This window comes from Lepisma saccharinum, chromosome 14 (genome assembly GCF_977018435.1).
Source record: "Lepisma saccharinum chromosome 14, izLepSacc3.1, whole genome shotgun sequence".
In the NCBI taxonomy this organism is placed as follows: domain Eukaryota; kingdom Metazoa; phylum Arthropoda; class Insecta; order Zygentoma; family Lepismatidae; genus Lepisma; species Lepisma saccharinum.
Genome location: NC_139242.1, coordinates 54,583,095 through 54,606,710, shown reverse-complemented (window position 1 = coordinate 54,606,710; position 23,616 = coordinate 54,583,095). Strand labels below are relative to the sequence as shown.

General features: G+C 39.5%; 1 protein-coding gene across 4 annotated transcripts in view; it reads left to right on the top strand.

Annotated features, from left to right (window-relative positions):
• The first annotated feature begins 3,897 nt into the window (after positions 1 to 3,897).
• The window catches only part of GAPcenA (GTPase activating protein and centrosome-associated), a 70,657-nt gene continuing 50,938 nt past the window's right edge, over positions 3,898 to 23,616 (top strand). For 2 of the 4 annotated variants that reach the window (XM_083135625.1, XM_083135622.1), the window contains exons 1-5: positions 3,898 to 4,115; positions 7,257 to 7,671; positions 15,753 to 15,942; positions 21,108 to 21,291; positions 21,819 to 21,977. In XM_083135625.1, the coding sequence (XP_082991751.1) occupies positions 7,260 to 7,671; positions 15,753 to 15,942; positions 21,108 to 21,291; positions 21,819 to 21,977 (945 nt within the window). In that variant the 5' untranslated portion in view covers positions 3,898 to 4,115; positions 7,257 to 7,259. Of the gene's footprint in view, positions 4,116 to 5,259; positions 5,362 to 7,256; positions 7,672 to 15,752; positions 15,943 to 21,107; positions 21,292 to 21,818; positions 21,978 to 23,616 lie in introns of all 4 variants that reach the window. The other 2 variants (XM_083135623.1, XM_083135624.1) reach the window with 2 other exon arrangements.

The following is a 23,616-nucleotide window of genomic DNA, read 5'->3' as shown; positions in this document are numbered from 1 at the left end:
CTTCAATACTGAACGGATCATAAGATGGATCACAATCTCTACAGAAATAATTTTCATTTAACTGGTATAATTCCCAATGCTTATCGGACAAACCCAAACATTCTAAATGATACCAATGGCCACAATTTTCACAAGCTACCAACCTTTCCTTGTCGGGATCTTTGCAGCACTTCACCATATTCATGGCACCATTCTTATTTTGTGATTCATCAGGTTCATCACAACAATTGATAGATCTAGCTGTAAGACTTGTTTTGGATCTCAGATTATAAGGATTACTTGACGCGTACATAATATAAATTTATGTACAAACTAGATTCACGAGAACAATGGTGTAAGTTAACACGCAAAACACATCACTCAAGATCGTGCTGATAATGTTCCACAATACTGTACAGTCAGTGGCGCAACCACAGGGGCAGGGGCATTGCCCCCAAACCTTGGACGAAAATCGATTCGGGGGCAAACATTGACGGCCAAGGGCACCTGCAGGGGGCACAGTGTGACGTTCACAAGTCAATTATTTGCACGATTACAACTAAAACGCGAAGGTGAAGATACAACTTCTATAGGTCTATATATTAGTGAAATAACTGAGCAATATGCAGTTCACTATTACCTATATTTCCATTTTTGTCAGACACACTACTACATACTGACTATTCGCGATTAAAATTAACCGATATGCCATCTGGTGGGATTTTCAGGAAGTACTCTAAGTAGGATACGTTGTATTGAAGTCTGCTAAAGCATGGGGAATATGCGAGAGAGTAAGGTCTACTGTTCAGGTTTTTTTTTTTTTTGCTCTAAATCGTTTTATAGGTCAGAACAAATTAAAAGTTTTCATGTGTTTCCACCCAGTGGAATCAACAAAATGAAATTTGTTAATAAATCAGGGAAAACGTAATTGAAAGAAGATTGGTATGGGGAATATAACACTGTAATTCGACAAGGAAATTACGAAGAATGCACGAGTCTGCTTACTTTATTTTTCGAGAGATAAATATATATTACTATGAAAGTAAAGTTTTAAATTGTACTTTATAAATAAAGCTTTTTTTCTCGAAAAATCATGAAGCGTCTTACCCAATGTGTCCATGTATTACCGGTATTACGTATGTGTGAAATTTGGAACAGGTGCAAGTCGATTAAGAGAGAAGATGAAAATAGTTTGAGAATGAATTAATGTCAAATGTAACCAGAAAAAAAGTGGACATGCTAATGTTACTGTTTCATTCAGTACGATGTCCTTTCTCAGTGAGTATAGCCTGGTCATGAAATCGTGAATATTATTATTAAACCAGCCTTTCTCTTTCGAGAAAGAACTGCAACGATATGTTCGCAATTTTCTCCTGTCCCAGCTTTTCAAGTACAGGTCAATTTCAATTCCTTTATTTTCAAATAATTTCCGAGAACCCCAGTTACAACATGATGTGCAGATGATACAGCACTGCTTTGGACAACCAGTGAGTATACATAGTTTCGTCTGCATTTTCCGTGTTATTTTTGCCTATCATTATTAAATGCTTCGTTCTCAGTACAGCTTCACGTTTGTTAGAGAACCTGGAATTCACATCGCATTCACAATATTTAAAAATAATGCGTAATTTAAACGTTTTTTTACCATACCAGTCATGATAACACGCTGCTATTTTGTACTACTGCTGAATGTAAACAAAGATTTATCCTACTTAGAGCGGCCATATTGGAAGCCACACTAGCGCTCAGGTGGTAATTTTAATCGCGAATTGATTCTCGTTGCTATCGCAACGTTAGAATTACAAATATCTCGTTTATACAGCGTAGAGTGCAATGAATAACATAACATAATTAACGTTGTACAAAGTAATAATTATACATTTTTTTAAACGTTAATATAAAGTGATTTTTATAATATGAAATTAATAATTTCAATAAACATATAATTATATTATGCGGATTCACAGCACCGTCACAACAGAGGAGCAATTGCCCCCTCGATTTCAAATATTATGCACCGTCGCCTTGTAATCAAGGGGTCCCGGGTTCGATTCCCGATGGATGCACATAGTGGTTCGGATACTACTTTAGACTGTAGGTCCAGTCCCGATTAGCCTTACTGTGCATAAAGTGTACTTAAAACACCAAATGAACCAACCAACCAAATCAAATTTAATGCAAATAAAAATACATTTCGTAAAATTTTTTTGCTCGCTTCGTTCGCAATGGCCTCCCGTCAGTGGCGAAGCGTGACATTTTTACCTAGTCATCGCAAGACTTGCCGAACGCCAGGATCAATCTTTCATCCGTGAAGGGGGAGGGGGGGATTTCTACATTGATAATGATGATAACAGTGTTCGTACAGACGTGTGAAGTACAGATGGCCAAATTCATTTTCTTCTACGTTGTATATGTTCGTAAAATAAGGAAGACTAAACTTTCTTAAATTCTACCCGAAAAATGAAAAAAATGTTAAACGTCATCGCCGCATCTCCTGCTGATCAGATACTTCTGTCTCCTGTCTCCTTTCCTCCATTTCTAGTCTGTGTTTCCCAGGCCCGTAGCTAGAATTTATCTTCAGGGGAGGCTCGTGGGTTATCAAGGGGGGGCTTGGTGAATCAAATCCATTTTCAAAAGTATGACAGTGTTAAATGAAGGTAAATTATGTGTGTGTGTGGGGGGGGGGGTAGGGAGGTCACTAAGTTACATAAAATTTAGAAATATCATACAAATAGCCTACTACATTTTTTCTATATATTTTAAAATATCGCTTGAAGTGTTAATTTGCTGCTACTGACATCATCCCTTACTACACACTCCATACTACTTTTGATGATACAGATATTTATATCACACAAGAAAAAATGGACAATATTCAATTATAGTGCCTAGCGTACATTCTACCCCCCGGCCGAAACAATAAAACTCTCCTTCGTTCCCAAAACTTGGGAGCTGTTGACCTTTGACGCAGATGCGGAGGGAATTTGCATAATGACGTCAAAGTCACAGATTTCTGTATAAATGGGGACACGGGCAACGGAGGTACAGATAAAGAAACTTCCCTATGAAAGAACTTTCTAAAGCCGCTACTTATAGACTTCTTCTTATAAATAAGATGAACGAATGTAATAGGTGCTGTTCATGCTCTGTGCATTTATCCTTCACCAAAGCTGTGAGCAATATAATATTTGCTGTCTACATTTTCAGTCTTCACTGCAAACAAATTACATAAAATAATTTTACTAATGTCAAGGGGGCTGACCTCAGTGCCAGGGGGGGCTGACGGCAGTTCCAGTTGGCTCAGCCCCCCCCGGCCCCTGGCTGGCTACGGGCCTGGTGTTTCCTAGTCTTATCAAGTTCACATCCGCAATTAGGGGGCGGCGAGAGTCGGCTCTGCGAGCTGAATGATCTAAATGAAAAAGAAAAATTTGTAATAAAGAGAATGCCATAACACCTCTTGAAATTATTTGCCCCCTATTAAATCAATTTTGTTGTCAGTGTGCAAAAAGTTGGATCTAAAAATTTTCTTGCTCGCTTCACTCGCAATGTGGACAAAAATTCGTGGTTGCACCTCTGTGTACAGTACAGCATGCCACCTCCCCTCAACTCAAAGATAACATTACTATGATAACATTTGAAGATAACGAATTCAAACACAGGCACAGCCTCTTCCCTGGCTGTGTCACGTTAGCAGATCTGCCAGAAGTAATGCTGTCATCACACTATAAATAATTTAAAGGGGAAATAAAACTAATGCAATCCAATGAAACAAACTAACATAATAGATTAGGAGATGCTAGAGGCTTTAGTTTAATGTTAAGATAAGAGTGCTCTTTGTTACACCGAAACCAGTGCCGAAACACGCTCAAACCAGTCTCATTTGTTTACAGTGGTTGTTCTTCCTTGCTCAGATGGCAGCAGTGACACAAAGTGGGAGGAGAAATATCCGGATTCGCTTGTTGTAGATTAGTTTGTGCCTCTGAAAAATGATCAAATTGGTTTTTCACGAACAACTTTTGATTGTTATGATTACCAATAGTACCGTCCATCACAGTAGGAGAATGGTACAAGTGCATAGAAACAAATTGGCATCAAACGATGCTGCCCGGTGCCATAGAAAATAAACAGCGGGCACAGTAAGTGTGGGGTTCATAACTTGTGTGTTACTGCTCTGAGGTTTTTTCTATCAATTTATCGAGTGTTGACATAGTAATAGCAAGTTCTGTGATTGATTTCTCAGTGTTGTAACATATTATTAACTTCATATGTGGGAATTTGAACGTGACTAGTATTTGCGTATGCGTTGGCTAACTTCGACTACTTTGAGACAAACTCCAGCTAGATTTTTCGTAGGCGTACCTGTTAAATAAACCATACGAAATTAATGGCATTTTCTAGGGTGCGATTTAATTGAGTAGTTTTTACTGGTTATCGATGCCGAGCGTAAATGTTAATTCAGGGGCGTGGTTTTGAGTTGTATTGAATGACACTGTACACCTTGACACAGCTGTCAAATCTAGGTTAACATACAAGTTTAAATTCATAGCACAGCATCATCAATTAGGCAGATACGTAGAGCGACAACGCAGTAGTTATGTTATACGCAAATATTTTATTTTCTACCTTTGAACTTCCGAATGCTAGAAAGTTCCAAAATTTATGAAAGTAAACATGCATGACATGTCTTGTGTACGTACCAATGTAATATCTAGATAATAGTCCTACTTGAATTGCAATTTTGACCGATGAAAAATAACGACCGTTTTATAATTTTATGCTGCATCTTGTTACATGTACATCATGTTAAAACTCGCAGGCTGCATGCTTCCTCATCAACTTCATGTTGGCCCTTTATATTTTATAAACACTACACTAAATTACACCAGGTGTTCATGACATATCTGTATTCTGCAATTATTAAAAGTAATATGTTAGTGTTTGAACAGTTTTTCATTAACTTGTTTAATCATTGTAAATGGCCAGGCTCTTTGTTGTTGGATGCTGATCTCTTCGTTTTTTCTGCATATGAATTGGCTACATGGTTAAATGCACGTAAGGCTCCCTGATGGCTTAGTGGCAACATTGCCACTTTATCAAGGGGTCCCAGGTTTGTTACCCATTGCAGGCACATAATGGTGGTCATGTCCCACTTTAAACTAAAGGTCCAGTTAGCGATTAGCATATCTGAACATAAAATAGACTTGAGGCAAGCTTTGACAATAATCACAAGCTGAATACACATGTGAAGAGAGGTAATGAATAACTGCATCTTTCTTGCAGTACAATTATTGTGTCCCATGTAAGTCCACATATGTGTTTCACAGTGAGCAGCCATTTGCAGACTTTTGCCTAGGAAAATGACCAGTGCTGCCACCTGTGCAGGTATGTTCACTTATGTTTTGCAGAATTAAATTTAGTTTTGTTTACAAATTCTACACATTTTTTTAATATATTTCCCTAACAAATTGCTTACACGAGTAGGTTAGGCAGGTTTGATTTCATTATCTTAACATTTCCTCTTTTTTCTTCTTTACATGTATTTATTAAAGTGCCAATACACGCTTGTATCAACTAAAATTTACAAGTGCAACAACTTCCACAACCCTACATTTTAGTATGAAATATTACCACTATTACTGCTTCCCACAACAGATTCACACTTTACAAACTTCAAACATTGAAAATTGTTCAGATGCTTTCCTCGTCCACTATACACCTTCTGAAAATTATCCAGCATACTGATAATTGTAAAGATTAGAAATTTATACAGGGTGCTCGGAAATTCCCCTTACAAACTCCTAGGGCTAGTAGAGGGGACTGAGTAGACAATATTTGGAATAGGAACACATGTCCGGAAATGTTCCGTCCGTTTCCATGCTACAACCATGACAATGTGTCAGATGTGCCTTGTGTTGGTATGCAACCGGGTAGGCAGTACATGACTTCCGAAGATCACCTAATGATCTAAAGTGTAACCATGTCCAATGATGAGCGGCCGCGGTGGCTCAGTCGGTAACGCGTCTGACTACCATGCTCAAGGTCCCGGGTTCGATCCCCGACCGGTTCAAATCCGGGAACTTTTCTAACAATGGAAGCGGCCCCGGCGCCCACCCAGCGTCGAATAACATGGGTACCTGGGTTTAACCCTGGGGGGTAAAGGCGGTCAGGGGCATGATGCTGATCACATCACCCCCACTCATGACCAGATCAAGAAAGTGTGGGGCATTACCCCCACACCCCCTATACGCCTTCATGGCGTGGTGCTGTGCACAGGGGAGCCCTTTACCTTTACCTTCAAATGATGTGTTACGTAAGGTACAGAATTGAATGATGTGTGACAGTACATAATACAAACAAATTTATTTGGTAACAATGCCAAGGGAACAACAAAGAAACGTACTATTCATTGATCACAATAACACTTGTGTCAACAGTGGAACACAACAATTTGTTTCTGTCTTATGCACTGGGTGTGTCGCATACGGCACTGCTTAACTACAACAGTGGCTCGATATGACGACCACCAACGTCGTTGCACACATTATACCGACGAATCATTTTCCGGTACACTCGCTCCATCACACCGGTGTCCCGTTAGTTTCTTGTGCAGCGACCAGAACTCGTGCCAGCAGATCTTCCTCTGTCTCTACATGAGTCTCGTACACCATACTCTTCATACCCCCAAGAAATAGTCCATTGTCGTTAAATCCGGCGATCGTGGGGGCCACGCGGTTGGATCACCTTGGCCTATCCATCTTTGCCCAAATCTTCGGTTAAGATGTGTCCGAACGTCATGTGTAAAGTGAGGCGGTGCGCCCTCGTGCTGAAACCACAGTTGCTGATGGACGTTCAATGGCACAGCATCCAAGAACAGGGCCAATACTTCCTGTAGGAAGATCAAGTACGTGGCACCCGTTAGCCTGGCTGGATAATGTGGCAGGGTAGACGTCACGTGCCATCAGGTGATCTTCTGACGTCATGTACTGCCTACCCGGTTGCATACCAACACAGGCACATCCAACACATTGTCATGGTTGTAGCACGGAAACGGAACGTTTCCGGACATGGGTTCCTATACCAAATATTGTCTACTCAGTCCCCTCTACTAGCCCTAAGAGTTTGTAAGGGGAATTTCCGAGCACCCTGTAGCCTATATATTTAATTTACATGTAATTTTTGCTTTTTTTTATTTGTACTGTTTTTTCCTTATGAAATAAGGTTTGTTGTAAAATCCAAAGCACAACTGCTCTGATGAGCTTGAAATATTATTATTTCAGATAATGGAGGATAGTTCTCGTGTCCAATCAAATGAATCTTTAGCAACAAGTGATGAATATGAATTTGTGAATGGAAGTGAAAGAATCTGTGCTGATCGGGAACCTAGGTTGAACATTGCTAATAACGGAAATCTTGATGATCTGAAGCAATCATTGACTGAAGTGCTAAGTGAAGACGTTTCTAGAATGGATCATCAAGCAGAGCGTAGTGCTGCAGATGTAGCTAAGCCCCCTCCTGCTGTAAGCAAGGAAAAAGGAGTGATTCAACACCTTCCTGTGACTGAAACTGTAAAGAAAGTTGGAGAAAGTCAGTTTTATGGAATATATGATAAGAAGGAAGCATTAAAGGAAACCAAGAATAAGAGTGAACCAAAAGATGATGATAAGGAGGTAGAGGAGGAGGAGAATGAACCAGGTAAGCTAAAAATGATCTCTTATCATGTGTAAAGTCTTCCCCCATATACATTCAGATATGTATGTACTCCTGCATAACTGAATAGTTAGCACTTTTGCTGGTACTTGTTTACTATTCGTCGGACAGATTTCTTCATTTCTACAGAAGAAACTACTTACCGTAATAAGTTCCTGTAGTATTGTTTACATTCGGGAAGGTATTTTGTGTGAAATTCAGGTAAGTTTTCCGTATCCTGGAAAAGGATTTCTTCAAATTTAAAAGTTTGGGGCTCATTTGGGGGCAGGTGACTCCGGCCAATTTCTAACATGCCTTTAACAGGGAGTCTATAGAGAAAGCCAGGGAGCCGGAGTTGAGGTGGGACCACGTTAGCAGTTGGGGGCAGTAGGTCAATTACTCCAGGGGCGGAGCCCAGAATCGGTGGGAAATTTGAGTCAAAAATTTCAAACTAAAATACTTTTTCTTTAAATTTCGCACTGATTCCAGGATGGATAGCCCCAAAAACCATTCACGGAATGTTCCGCGAAGCAGATAGGTGAGTACGAATGTCAAAAATTGACGAAACTCAGAAGGTATAGGTGTCCGACGGATAGTAAACTTTTACCCTTTTGCCTTTGATACAAGAAGTTTCATGTTTGGGAACTCTCTACAAATACCCCTGGGTCAATCTGACCACATTTTCCACTCTTCCCACCAGTCTCCATTGGTTTTGATTTCTTGCACCTCTTCCATTGTGAGTTTCATTTTGGTGCCCCATTTCTGAAAGCCCAGGTGCCATAACCATTACCCCAACTCTCCTATTATTTGCTGATCCTGTAGAACTTTGCAACTATTATTTTTAAATTGCAGAACATTTTTTTTTATTTGGCATAGTCCATATCAATTCAGGCAGGCAAAGAAAAAATCTTACCTACATGATCTCAGATGTTATTGAATTAAACATATGTTAAAATTCAGGACAAAGTAAGGGTATGACTTAAGATGACCGGACCCCTCTCCTAATTTCTTCATATTTGACATACTTACTAATTGAGGCCTGCTAATGACAAACCAGAAGTTAAAATTTGTCGGAAACGTCTAGAAATAGCAAAATAATTGCGAACCATTGACGCTAGCCCCACAAACTATTGGCGCTAGCCCCACGTACCATTGACGTGTGGTTAGGTTAGTTTCGGCAAACGTAGTTAAAATTTGGTGTCGTGGTAGTATCAGGATCTAGAATTTGCAAAATAATTGTGAACCATTGACGCTAGCCCCACGAACCATTGACGTGTGGTTAGGTTAGGTGAGGCAAACGTAGTTAAAATTTGGTGTCAAGGTAGTATCAGGGAATATATATATATATCCTTGTGAAAAAAAAAATTCACGAAAAATAGACTGTTTCCATTCCGAAAACTAACGCCTTATTTTCGCCTATTATGCAATTTCTAAACGTTTCCGACAACTTTTAACTTCAGATTCGTGATTAGTGAGTATGCCAAATATGAAGAAAATCGGAGAGGGGTCTAGTCATCTTAAGTCGTTCCCAAAGTAAGAAACTTGTATTTTTTTTGTTTTGTACAAAAAATTCATGGCCCGAGATAAAGGCTGCCAAAGATGGCACCTCGGGCATCTTTTCTCACGTGCGATTTTTGGCAAAATATTAAAATGCTGGACAGAATATCAATAATGACACTAACTGAACAAGAAGAAGACTCCCATGGTGTGGATGATGATGAATTTGTAACTGCAGAAGAAAAATTAGATTCCCTGAATCAGTCAGCTATAGAGGTTGGTGTTAGTCCTGAAGCAACCATGGTCAGTGAAGTCAAGTCATAAGCTGTATGCATCAAGAAAGCGCAGATAAATTGTTGAAGCTGTGGTTGAGTACACCAAAACAAAACTGACCAAACTATTCAAAGTAGAAATTTCATCTACAGAAGAAAATTAACCAAAAGAAGCTTGTGCAACTTGCCGAGAATTTATATCAAACATCAATTCAGCTGTTGAATCGTGTGAATCCTACAATGAAAAGGTGCAAATTCTAACAATTATCCCAGTGTCCCTTTCTAAGGTACAAATTTTGCACCACATTCTATCTGTAACAAAATGCATGGTGGACAAAACAAGAAATGTAAGGTCTGCAAAAGGAATGTTTGGAAAATCGGATCCCTATTATGATCATCCTGTGAATGAAACACACGTGGAAATCGCACAGTCATTTTATCTGGAAGATAAATGGGACTGTTCTCACCAGAGCACCAACAAAAAAGACACTGTCACTATAACAGTTTCAGGAGAAAGAGTGGTGAAAATGAAAAGATACATGACCAGCAGTATTAAAGAAACTTTTGCCATATATAAGAAGGAACATTCAGTATTCCACATTGGAAGATCAACATTTTATGCACTATGACCTAAGTGGGTGGTTCCACACCCACCTAGAGATGTCTGTTTGTGTGTGTATTGTGCCAATTTTGAACTTTGCGTGGTAACTTTGAAGAACTTACTTGAAGGCGTGACATGTGACACCTTGGTTGGACGTGTGAAGTCCTTAGTAGTCTGCGATGTAGAGCGAGAGACCTGTTTGTTTCAGGAATGTGGTGACTGCCATGAAAAGGGAGGACTTGCCTTACAGACACTTTTTCTGGAAAACATAGTAGATGACTCTTCGGATGTTACATATGCAACATGGGAGGAAAATAAACTCGTTAAGAAAACTGTTGCCATTGATACCTTCATTGACGAACTTGGGAAATGAACAGAGAAAACAGTAACACACCAACATCTGAAGAAATTGCAACAACAAGACATTGCAGAAGTGAAGGGGCGTGTAGAGGCTGAACAACTATGTTTAGTGCTTCACTGTGATTTTGCTGAGAATTTGTCTTGTGATTCTGCCACAAGAAGTACAAGGGTATCACTGGAGTAATGACCAAGTTTCAATTTTTACAGGAGTCATATTTTCAAAGCAAAACCACAAGTGTTGCAGTTATGAGTGATGCCAGAGGACATGACTCATGCATTGTTGGAAATACGCAAAATTCAACAACAGTTGCAATCACAGGCAGAAAAGATCATCATTATTTCTGATGGTGCCCCATGTCACTTCAAAAATTGTTACCAACTGTTTGAATTGATGAAGTCGCGTGTGCCAATGGAGTGGGTATACAGTGCTACTGGTCATGGGAAGGGGCCTTGCGATGGTGTAGGAGGCCTGCTGAAGCACCATGCTACAAAACATAATCTTTCCAGCCCAAGTACAGCTGCAATTCAGAATGCCGAGAATTTTACAAGAGTGGTGAAGTCATACACATCAACAGCCCTCATCCTGTTGCCCAAATAGGAAGTTGAAGAATTCCTCTAGCAGAAAATAGAAGAATGATCCCTGTGAAAGGAATTCAGAAGACACATGTCTGGACTCAGTGATGGGTGAACCTATATTGCACGAACTTTAAAGAGCAAGAAAGAATCAATTTCATTTGTCCAATCATGATCTCAGAAACGGCAGGAGAATATTCAGATTCACAACCTACAAAGAGAGATGTTTGTGGCCTGTGTGTATGACTGTGACTGGTGGATTGCCGAGGTTATAGATATCAGTTGTGAGTTAAATTAAATTGTTGTGAACTTTATGCTACCACATGAACCGGCTGCTGGATATAGATTTCCAGCTGCAAGACAGCAACACCACCACCAGTGCTCACTTCCAATTCGTGATGTTTTAAAGATTGTGGGTGCCCCAGTTCCTATTGGTTCAACAGGAAGACATCGCTCAATATCAAAGGAAGATACTGATGCAGTTGAACAGATTTTTAGTTCATTGAATTGCTAATTTCAGTTCTAAGAAGAATGCACAGAACCTGTAATATGTTTTGGAACTTGTACATATTTTGGAAGCTTTAATACAAGGTTCATTCAATAAATAACCGGAAATATTTTTTTGTACAGAATCTATTATTAGAATGGAATACAACACATGATTATTATTCAAGGTAGTCCCCCTCAAGTTCAATGCACCTGCGCCAGCGCTCGACAAGCCTCCCAATTCCACGTGAAAATAATTATTTTGGGCGTGTGCGTAACCATCATGCACTGCTGCCTAGACGTCTTCATCATCCTCGAACCTTGAGCCACTAAGAGCGTCTTTAAGTGGGCCAAACATGTGATAATCTGAAGGTGCCAGATCCGGGGAATATGGGGGGTGGTGGGGGTAAGCAGACAAACTTTAGGTCATTGATAGCTAATGTAACTCTAGCAGTGTGTGGTCTCGCGTTGTCATGCAGTAACAGGACACCACTTAACACCAGACCATGTCGCTTCTTCAAAATTGCTGGTTTTAAATTTTCACCCATAAGGTTTGCGTATGTTACACTGTTTACATTTTGACTTCTCGGCATGTAATGTTCAAGAATTGTTCCCTTATGATCCCAAAACAAAGTCAACATGCCTTACCAGTACTTCTTTCGGCTCGTACCTTCTTGGGTCTTGGAGATGAAGAGTGTCGCCTCTCCATTGTAGCCCGCTTTCGTTCAGGTTCGTAAAAATGTACCCAACTTTCATCTCCCTTCAGCCTCGTACTGTTGCAAAAGCTCCCAGCACACATCCATGTGCCTTTCTTTCATTTCTGGTGTCAAATGTTTTGGCACCCACTTCGCACACACTTTCTTGAACAATAGTACGTCATGAACAATACCAGCATCAACTCGTCAACTATCGCAATGTTGTTCTCTGTGACTGCAGAGACAGAGCATCCTGGACGTGGCTAATCTTGACCACTTGTTACACCCTGTTTGAACTTCACTGCCCACTCGTACACTTGTGTTCGACTCAAACAGCTCACCATATTGCACTGCCATCCGACGGTGAATTTCGATAGGTTTCAACCCTTCAGAAATCTAATGACACTTCACTGCTCCAAGTTGGTGCAAACCTGCAAGGGTGCCGCCATCTTGTTTCACTGATTCCCAGCACCCCTTTCGTGAGGCTGGGGTGCCAGTCCCAACTGTTAATAGTTCTGGGACGCCACCACAAAATAACAAAGAAACACCAAACATGGTCGTATTTTAGATTTTTTATACAACTTTTCCGATTATTTATTGAATGGACCTTGTATGTTTTGAAAGCTGTGTCTGTTAGTTATGGTTTAATGCATGGCAAAATTTTCAATTGTTTATAAAACCTGTGGCTCAGTCGGTAACGCGTCTGACTACCATGCTAAAGGTCCCGGGTTCGATCCCCGGCCGGTTCAAATCCGGGAACTTTTCTAACGGTGGAAGCGGCCCCGGCGCCCACCCAGCGTCAAATAACATGGGTACCTGGGTTTAACCCTGGGGGGTAAAGGCGGTCAGGGGCGTGATGCTGATCACATCACTCCCACTCACGACCGGATCAAGAAAGTGTGGGGCGTTACCCCCACACCCCCTATACGCCTTCATGGCGTGGTGCTATGCACAGGGGAACACTTTACCTTTTTTTTTACCTTTTTTTATAAAACCTGTTAAACTCAAAAGTGGAAGTTTTCCTTTTCAGGGAATGTTGTACTGCATGGTACTGATCAACAGTAAAAAAATTTTTGGTATTGGCATTTTTGAATTTTTTAATTTTTTTATTTTTCAAAAAAAAAAATCAGAAGGCTACAGCAAGAGAACTTGGACACATATTTCCAAACAGAGGTTATCATTTTAATCATAAAATTATTCTCTTTTCAAATAAAAAAAACTGCAACAAAATATCATGAACTGTTCCAGAGATATAATATTTTAATATTTTGCCAAAAATCGCACGTGAGAAATGACGCCTGAGGTGCCATCTTCGGCGGCCTGTGGCCAGGAATTTTGTTTTGGACAAAACCAAAAAGCACGAGTTTCTTACTTTGTCCTGAATTTTAACATATGTTTAATTCAATAACATCTGAGACTATGCCATTTACACTAATTACTTCAAAATTAATATTTTTTTTATGGAAGCACTATTAACAATTTCCAAAACCATATTATTGTAATGAGGAGAGAAGATGCAAATGCCCACAAATATCTTGTAGTAATTTTTTTTTCCAATGGAACTTAGCCCAAGTTGCAAAAAGTAAATTTTATGGCACTAATGTTTGGAGTTTTGAAAACACACTAGCTCTTTCAACTTGTAACACAAACTGGAAACATGTAATTTTATGTTGCATGTGAATGTGATATTTGGAATCTTTATGAAGTTGTGAAATACATGGTGAATCTCAAAATTTTGTGTTTATCAATTTTCGTGAAATTTTTTAAAGTTGAGTATGTGATTCCATTAAAAAATTTCCATCAAACAGCAGGAATTTATAAAAACATTTAATTCAAAACTGTATTCGATATTAATAAGAAAAGACATGGTTTCTTAGGTCTTATGCATGGTGATACTGTACAAGAGTGACAAACTTCAGGAGGTAATTCCTGGCAGGTCAAAGAACAACAGAGTCCATGTGAACATATGACTGGAAATGCATGTGTTCCATGATAGATGGCACCACCGATCATCATGCCAGGTGTCTATTGTACGATCTCTAGGTGCCGAACATGCATTCGATGGGCTATTTTCGCAAACTGACCAAAATTCTCGTTTTCAGTTGCTCAAAATACCCCTTTTAGATAAATTGTGCTCTTTTGAGGGACTCCTTGTGCAACAGTGGGTGGTGCCATCTATCTTGGAAGACCTGCATTTCCGGACTATGTTCACGTGCACATTTTTGTTCTTTATTCTGTCAGGAATCACCTGACAGAAGTTTGTCGGTATTGTCGAAAGATACAATGTACGAAATTTCATCCAAATCTTGGGTGGTGGAATGCTTTTGTGGGTAAGTCATTTTGAATAGTTTAGGCTAATTAAGTTTGTTTTCCTCCTCTCCTTCATGTGTACAGAATGTTTTTTTAACATGAAAAATTAAAAAGTTTCAAACAGTTTGCAACCAAGGTAACTTACACAGTGTATTCTTTAAAATGTATTCTTTGCATGAGTTACAAACATGGCATTACTTTCTCAAAGATTTGACACTAAATTTGTATCTTAAAAACTTTTGCTTCATCCACCTTGTAAAAATCCCCACCATGTGGAAGTCAGATCACTTAAAAGTAAAAGGACTTTTTTACTTTTGTATTTTCTGAAGTATTAAATTTGAAAACTTTAGTTGCAAATATAAAACAGTCATTTTCAATTGTGATGTGTTGTAAGTAAGTATGGTTTCTTGAATTATTTTCCAAGAAATTCTTTGAACAGAAGAAAATTAGTCAAGAATAGTTGTGCATAGTACAGTGTCTTTCTTTTGCTACTTTGTGAGTGGTTAGAATATCTTGATTTGGTTGTCTGTGAATTTGAAACATCATTTGTTATTTCTACAGGTGTGCAACAGTGAAAGCACTTTCACATTGCACAAGATTTTTATAAACGTTTAAAGCACTGTCAGTGGTAAAATAAATTATAGTGTGTTCCTTTCAGCATCATAGTGTTGTTTGAGGTACCTAAAAGTAACATTTAATAATAAACATATACTACAATATTGCACAATGAATTTTGGTACCCAGATATTACAGATTATTATCAGTCTCTTTTTTTTCACAAATGTTTTCATAATGTTCACAGATATTTACTCTGGCCAGGCATTGTCTTTTTGTGTGTTACAAAACCTGTCTCAGTGAATGGATCATTTAAAGTTTTTATGGTCTGGCAGCCTAGATTTAGAACTTGATATGTTTAGAATACCCCATGTTTTGGGAAAAGAAAGACATGATATGAAATGAAGTTTGCACTTCTATGCAAAAACTAGTTTTGCAGAAAAATGTATACTTCATTTCAGTATAACGATTAGAATACTTGCGTATTATATTGTGAATAGACACTGTAAAGGTAATTTCGGTTAATTTACTTAGTTATAGTCAGAGTGCCATGAATGTGAAGGTACAATACTTGCATAACTCTCTACCCCCATCCCATTTTCTGTGGTGCACTGTTTACAGTGTGGCACTTTTCTTGTAACTAATTTTGTTTGCTCTGCATCTCTCCCACTTTTAGAAAAAGAGGAGAGACATATAATCCTTATGTTTTCACTTAAATTATTTTCAGTCTGTATGTAGTTATCTTTCCAGAAGTTGTACAAGAGTGCACCATATTCAATGGGGTGACCTACTTGGGAGCAGCTGCTATCAATGCCCCAAAGAGCGAGGCCGAGATCCAGCGCAACATGGCTATTCTGAATGAGCAGTCGTCTGATCAGGCCATAAAGATTTCAGTTTCTGTACCCAGTACTTCAGAAGGATCAGTTGTGTATGTACTTTTCTTAATACCAAAAAGAATGTTATTCACCTGTTCCATATTAAATTTCATTAAATTACTATATAAAATTTTGCATGCAGCCTCATTGGCTTTGTTAACTACTCGTATTTTCAATTCGCGATTAAAATTACCACCTGAGTGCTAGTGTCGCTTCCAATATGGCTGCTGTATGTAGGATAGACCCTTGTTTACATATTCAGTTAGTAGTAGGTAGCAGTGGCGTCTCATCCCTTGGGGCTTCCGGGGCTTAGCCCCTAAAGAAAAACGGACGTATTCATGTAATTATCAATCACCATAACACATAACTATCACACAGTCTTTTAAAAGGCGATTTTTATGCACATAAATTCATCGTCTGTTGCAATGGATACGACAGCGCTCCTATTGGCATTGATGTCAATTATCGTTTTCCGGGGCAAGTCGCAAAGGAAGGCATGGCCTACACCCACCTATGCTACAGTGAAGGTCACATGCTAGCAGAGAGAGAAGGGGAGAGTGCAATGGATTTGAGTGCTGAATCGGGGCTAGTTCCGTTGCGTCGCGTTCGATCTCGCGTGTTGTTCTGTAGTGTTTTGGTGGCTTTCATTCGCTATGTTTGAGTGATGTTCGAACACAAATTGATGAAGGACATAGGCTGTCAATTACAAGACACAATGAATTTGTCCGGAAATATATGCATATATTAAATAGAATTATCGATTGCTTAAAATTCTGTGGTCGACATGAACTTGCTCTACGAGGACATAATGAAAGAGAACAATCTTTAAACAGAGGCATCTTCCCAGATTTATTATCCCTTCATATTAGAGGGAAAACTAAAGATGGAACTTCGTGTTCTTTATTGTAGTAAAGAGTTGAAAAACATAAACTCTATCAGTAGATTGCATTCATTTTTTATTTAAAATTATTTAGAGGGTACCTTTTCAGAAACAGTAAAAATGACAAACATAGTTTTAATTACTCCAGTGGCAACAGCTGAATCTGAAGGATGTTTCAGTACATTGAAGCATATTAAAACCTGCTTAAGAAATGCAATGGGACAAGACAGACCAAATGCCTTGGCACTTGCTTACAATAGAGATAGAATACGTTTCAAACATAGAGGGCTTCATCGAAAAAGTAATAACAAAATTTGCTGAGCAGAAGAACAGGAGTCAACGTTCGTAGAAAGGTATGTTTCACAACAATACCTGTTTCTTTTGTAATCATGTGAATTGTCATTATATTTTAAATTCTTTAAAAAAATAAGTCCAGTTTTGTAGTTTAGAAGAAGATAAATACCCGTTTTTTTGTAATTCATGTAATTTGTCATTACATTTTAAATTCTTTCAAAAAAATAAGTCCAGTTTTGTAAGAAAAAAATACCTATTTTTTGTAATTCATGTGAATTGTCATTATATTTTAAATTCTTTAAAAAATAAGCCCCGGCCAAATTTGAGGCCAGGAGACGCCACTTGTTAATTGCCAAGACAAGCACCTAGTCTGGCATCGTGACTGTCCCTCTTTCCAACAAGACAAGATGATCAGTGAGTTGGTAGTCACAGAAAATCTCTGCTGGTTAAGCAAAATGATGTCTCCGTGAAAGTGTTTGGTTTGAGTTGCTGTTTTAAGTCCACTTTATGCACAGTAAGGCTAATCGAGACTGGACCTACAGTTTAAAGTGGGATCCGAACCACGTGTGCCTCCACCGAGTATCGAACCCAGGACCCCTTGATTACATGGCAATCACGATATCACTGCACCATGCGGGAGGCCCGTGAAAGTGTACGCACTACTTTACCTGTGCCATTCGCTACAGCTGCTGCAGCTACTCTTACCCGTTGCAGTATTGGCGTTCAAACCAGCAACATGTCCACTCAGACAACAACGCTTGCCAGAGTAGCTCGCCCTGATTCGAGGAAACCAGCAAACACTAGTCGCTTCACAGAGAAGAAATTCAAGCAGGTACATACCAAAGAATATTTTCTGAAGTCCACTTGCTCTCCAGTCAGGGTGGCATCAACCACCCTGAGACTTAAAGTGCAGCTGAAAGCTGCCCGGCGGCCGCTGAAAGCACCTGCCACCAACCCCCCTTCCCCATCTCATTCGCCCTCTTTGTCCTTACCCGAGGACATGATAGAGGATGTTGCCGCAGATGAGGAATTTTCAAAGGTGACGGGGATGTCGAATACAGTATGCCTTAGAAGGCCACGCTAAACCTTACATCATGGCCTCTTGTCTCCGATGGAACCTTAACAGTTTCCACACGCATCTCGAGAAACTGTAAATTTTAATATCCGAATTTGATCCTCCCATTATATGTCTCCAAGAGACTCATTTTCACCCAAACGAATCAGTTGTCCTTAATGGGTACACACTTTATTGCACCGAAAAGCTTCCTCAGGGTTGTCGTGCTCACGGTGGTGTAGCAATCGGTGTTCGGGATACCATCTACTAGACACCCATCTTTCTCACCAACCCCCTCCAAGCTGTCGCCGTGCGAGTCTATTTGCCGCAACCTATTACGATCTGTTGCATGTATATAACGAGGGAGGAACGCTTCTCTCTTCTTACACGATCATCTTCCTACTCCTTTTGTTCTTTTGGGCCATTTTAATTCATACAACGGTCTATGAGGATCTGTTTGTACAGAGCCCCGGGGTCAGACTCTGGATGAGTTCCGTGAAATATCCCAACTAACGTTCCTGAACGATGGAATTCCCACATATTTCAGCCCATCTTCTGGGACTTATTCTGCATTGGACCTGTCCGTTTGCAGTGCCAGTCTAGCTCCGACCCTTTCTTGGAGCGTTCATGGCGATCTATGTGGGAGCGATCATTTCCCATTACACCTTGTTTTCGACCATCTTCAGGTAAGCCAAGAACAACTTCCTCATTGGAATCTCAGTCGCGCGGACTGGGTAGTTTTCCAGCGAGCAGTGGAACTTGATATTGATCTTGCGTCGTCATTGTCACCGCTCGGCACCATACATCATTTTGGTTCGTGCACCCTTGATGCTGCATACACTTGGATCCCGCATCCCTGTGGACCAGTGAAGCGTCGCCCTGTCCCCTGGTGGTCTGCAGAGATCAGTGCAGCCATCAAGGACCGCAATCGCGCTCTAGATCGATTTAAGAGAAACCACACTGCCACCAATCTAGAGCAGTTCAGCTCCTCGCGTCAGCTCCCCGTCAGCTCCAACTGACTATAAACCGTTTGGTTGAGTGGTCTTCCCAAGCTGGTTTCATCTTTTCATCCGAGAAATCCGTGTGCCTTCATTTCTGTCATCAACGTACGTGTCGTGTTGATCCTGACCTGTACATGGGGAAATTGCCCCTAGGCTTCGTCAATGAGGTCCGATTTCTCGGCCTCATTTTCGATAAGAAATTAACCTGGCAATCTCACCTTTGCCAGCTAAAGTTCTCTTGTCTCAGAGTTCTCTTACGCATTTTAGCACATACATCTTGGGGTGCTGATAAAATGGTACTGCTTCGACTGTACCGTTGTTTAGTCAGGTTGAAGCATGATTATGGATGCATTGTGTATTCGTCTGCCCGTCCTTCTCGGCTTCGCATCCTAGACACAATCCATCATGCTGGTATTTGGGTATGTCCCGGTGCTTTCCGTTCCAGTCCTGTTGCCAGTTTATATGTCGATTCATCTTTGCTGTAGTTGTGACCTTGTTTTAAGTGTTTGACACATTCTTCTTGAATGTGCCGATTTTAACAACCTCAGACACAGTTTTAACCTTCCCAAGGACTTGTCATCCATGTTGGGTGATGATGTCAGTGTTTTAAGCTACATTTTTAGGTTTTTGAGAAGAGCAGGTCTCTTCCACTGTTTCTGAGATAGTTTTAAGCTTTCCTTACCTTTTTAATGTGTTGTGTTTGTCCAATGCAGGTCCGTTTACAACCTGCATTTTTTAAACCATTTTTGATGGGCTTTTTACACCCCTTTTTTATCTTTTAAATGTAAGGTAAGGGTTTTAGATAAGGGGATCTTCCCGGATTCATTGAAGGGTGCAAAATGGCCTGATGTGCCGATGCACCCAAAACTTTTAATTCAATCAATCAACATAATACATGGATGCATTGGGCAAGGTTTCTTTATGACTTTTCGAAAAAAGAGAAGGTTTATTTTTAAAGTACAATTTTAAACTTTACTTTCATGGTTATAGAGGACTCGTGCATTTTCGTAATTTCCTTGCCGAATTTCAGTGTTATCCCCCATGCCAGGCTTCTGTCAATCAATTATGTTTTTCCCGATTTATTTAGAAATTTCATTTTGTTGATTCCATGGGGTGGAAAAACATGAAAGCTTTTCATTGGTTCTGACCCATAAAACGATTTAGAGGGAAACATAACTGAAAGCATATTCCCATGCTTTAAACAACTTCAACACAACGTATATCCTATATAGAGTGGTTCCTGAAAATCCCACCAGATGAAATATCAGTTAATTTTAATCGTGAATAGTGGATGTGGCAATGTGAATTTTCATTTTGTGGATAATATGAAGGATTTATTGGTCTCTTTGTTTGACCAGAAATTTGATGAGTTTCGTTGTATTTGCATAGGGGGGGAGTAAAATGTTTAGAGATTCATTGAGAAGACAATGTACATGGAATTTTTCGATGTTGCAACATTCAATTACTTAATCTTAATGAGAACAAGTTCTATGAATCTTACTGTGGCGTTGTTTAAGTCGCGAATGTTTTTCTGTTATGTTAAGGAAGATAACACCATTAGTTTACACTGTGCTTAATTTTTCAACATTACTGCAGTGAGAAATATAAATTCTCTGACCATTTTCTAGACATTCCCTGTTTTTTTCCCCCTTGTTTTATGTAAGTGCTGCAATAATTCACTTTTTACAAGGTACAATCACTGACATGTCTATGCTGTAACTCGTCCCCAATGCCTTTAGCAATTCCTTATCCTCCACTTCCAGTAACACACAGAAATTTCATGAGGGGTATGTCTCTGCAAGACAGGAAGAGTACTCTCTTCTTATCAGTTAGTTTTTTCGTATGGTTTTCTTTGGATAAACCTACAATTTACATGAACATGCACACATACTGTATGTAACTTTCTGATGTTGACTGAGACATGTGTGTCTTTATGTTCAACTACATTGCAACTCTGATGGAACTTTATTTCTCTCCTTAAATATTCAGCTTGTATGATGCTGCTACACAAACTGAGATGGCCCAGTACGAGATCCACAGGATCCTGTTCTATGCGAGAGGAACGGCTGGGTCGAAGGAGGCCTCCTGTTTTGCCTTCACTTGGTCACACGGAGATTGCCAGGAGTCTGCAATATTCCAGTGCCATGTCTTTCGCTGTGACATTCCTGAAGCTGTGAGTAGGAACTGCTATATTATTGTCATGTAGTCCGGTTCTCTGGCATTATTTGAAGGACATTCAGTTCATTATAATACTCAGAAAATAGGATACAGTGAATATGAATAGTATACTACTTTCATACATATCATCAAATGATACCACAATGTTTCGTTCCTGTTTCACAGAACTTTCTCTGATGCCCAGACAAGATTTATTGTATTATGTATTAGTTTGTTATGCACAACAGTGTTATAGAAATGCTTATAAAATGAGTTGTGTGTGATGAAATCTAGTTTGGTCTTTCATGATTTTAATTCTCTTTAACGAAATGCTAAAAATGAGAAACTCCAGGTATGGGACATGATGACTTTTAACCATAACTTGCACCATATTGATAACATACAGTGTGAATCATGCCATTTTGGAACCTGAGCATAACATGTTGCTAGCAAAATTTTAATCTTTAATTGGTTATTTAGGGTGTTAAATAAGTGGTTTAATTTTCATGAATAATGTATGTGATAAAATCTCTACATTTGAAGGTTGGTCCTGTGTCTGCATGTTTTGCGAAAGCATTTCAACGTGTTCCAAAGTCAATGACCAGTTCCCAGATGGATTTCAACCAGCAAGGACTGGAGAAGCCAAATGTTCAGGTCTTCATTTTTGAAGTTAACATGGAGATAAAGGAAGATGACGGAAGGGTAAGATAGACACATAATCATTATTTATAAGTGATGTGACAGAGCAAGACATTTAATAGTTTGTATGTATTTTTCTTCCACTTTGTATAACAGTTATTGAGTGAGGATGAATGATGGTCAGACGAAACTGATGGGGTATTCACCAAGCAATACTCATGCTCAGGCTGAGGTTCGAACCCAGATTGTGAGTTGACAGTTCAATACACTCAGCCACTGTGGCTGCTAATTCCTATATACAGTGAAACCCCAATTTTATGTTTTTCAGGTGCCTGTAAATAAAAGAACGTAAAATGCGGGAAAGCATAAGGGAGGGGTGAAACTCAAGTGTCAGTAAGAAAGGACTACACAATCTACTTTGTAGGTGGTATATTGTGTCGAAAATTATTTAACAATGGGAAAGAAGTATGATAATGAATTTCTAAAGAAAAAATAGGGATGTGCGGGATCCCAAAAAGTCGAGACTTGGATCAGGATAAAAAAAACTCCCATCCCAATCCCAACTTCGGGAAATTACTTCCAGACTTTTCGGGATCCCGAGCAGTTGGGAAATACCGAATGGTCATTTTAAAAAGTTGTTAATTCTCGACGTTTTCTGGATTGTAAGTGTCTGGAAATTATCATAATTTGTTAGTTTTTATTCCAGAAATGCAAAAACAATCACGTAAGGTGAAAATGACATGTAGACCAGATTTTCGGGGTCGGGAAATTGGGAATTTTTCCCAGCCCGAATGTCTGAATTGAAAAAAATTTCCCATCCCGACCAAAAAAAAAATCTGTCCCGCACACCCCTAGAAAAAAATCAAGACATGCTGTGAAAGTCAATGACGGATTAACGGGACCCACTTTCGAATGTAGGGACGGTGGATGACTGCTTGTAATGCATCTGATTGTGTGAGATTTCCTTTTACTATGTAAACTGGTAATTAGTTGCTATTTTTAGAAGTCCCAGGTAATTGGAGGGGGGTGATAATTTATAGCTGGGTACCAAACATCTTTATATACTGTAATCAAAGTGTCCTGAAGACATGCAGAATGAGGGCCTTCCCCATGGCGTCATTGCCTTGTAATCAAGGGGTCCCGGGTTCGATACCCGGTGGAGGTACAAGTGGTTCGGATCCCACTTTAAACTGTAGGTCCAGTCCCGATTAGCCTTACTGTGCATAAAGTGGACTTAAAACACCAAATCAAACCAAAGACATGCAGAATGGTTGAGATTCCACTTTGAGCTGCATTTGTATCCAGTCCCGATCAGCCCAACAGCATGAAGTGAACAAAACAAGCTTTGTCAAACTTACGCATGTTTAGATGTAGCAATAAATTATCAGTGACAAGCGCAGGATTTTCGAAAGAGGGATGGGGTTACTTATACTTTTTATAGTAGTCAGTCCTCACTTTGCCATCTTTTCCTGCCTTGGACGTTTTTTTTTTTTTTAGAAATACTTGCTTATGATCCCCAACCCCCTATGGGCATGCCACTGATTGTTATTTACATCAATGTTAATGGACGATTTATTATTTGATTTAGAAGTCTTGCTGAGGGCAAACACCCCTTCCACCAATAGTTTCCCCATAAATAACGTGTTTCCTTTTTTTTTTTTTGTCTTCCGTCAACGTTTAATATTGCGTGATTTATTTTCAG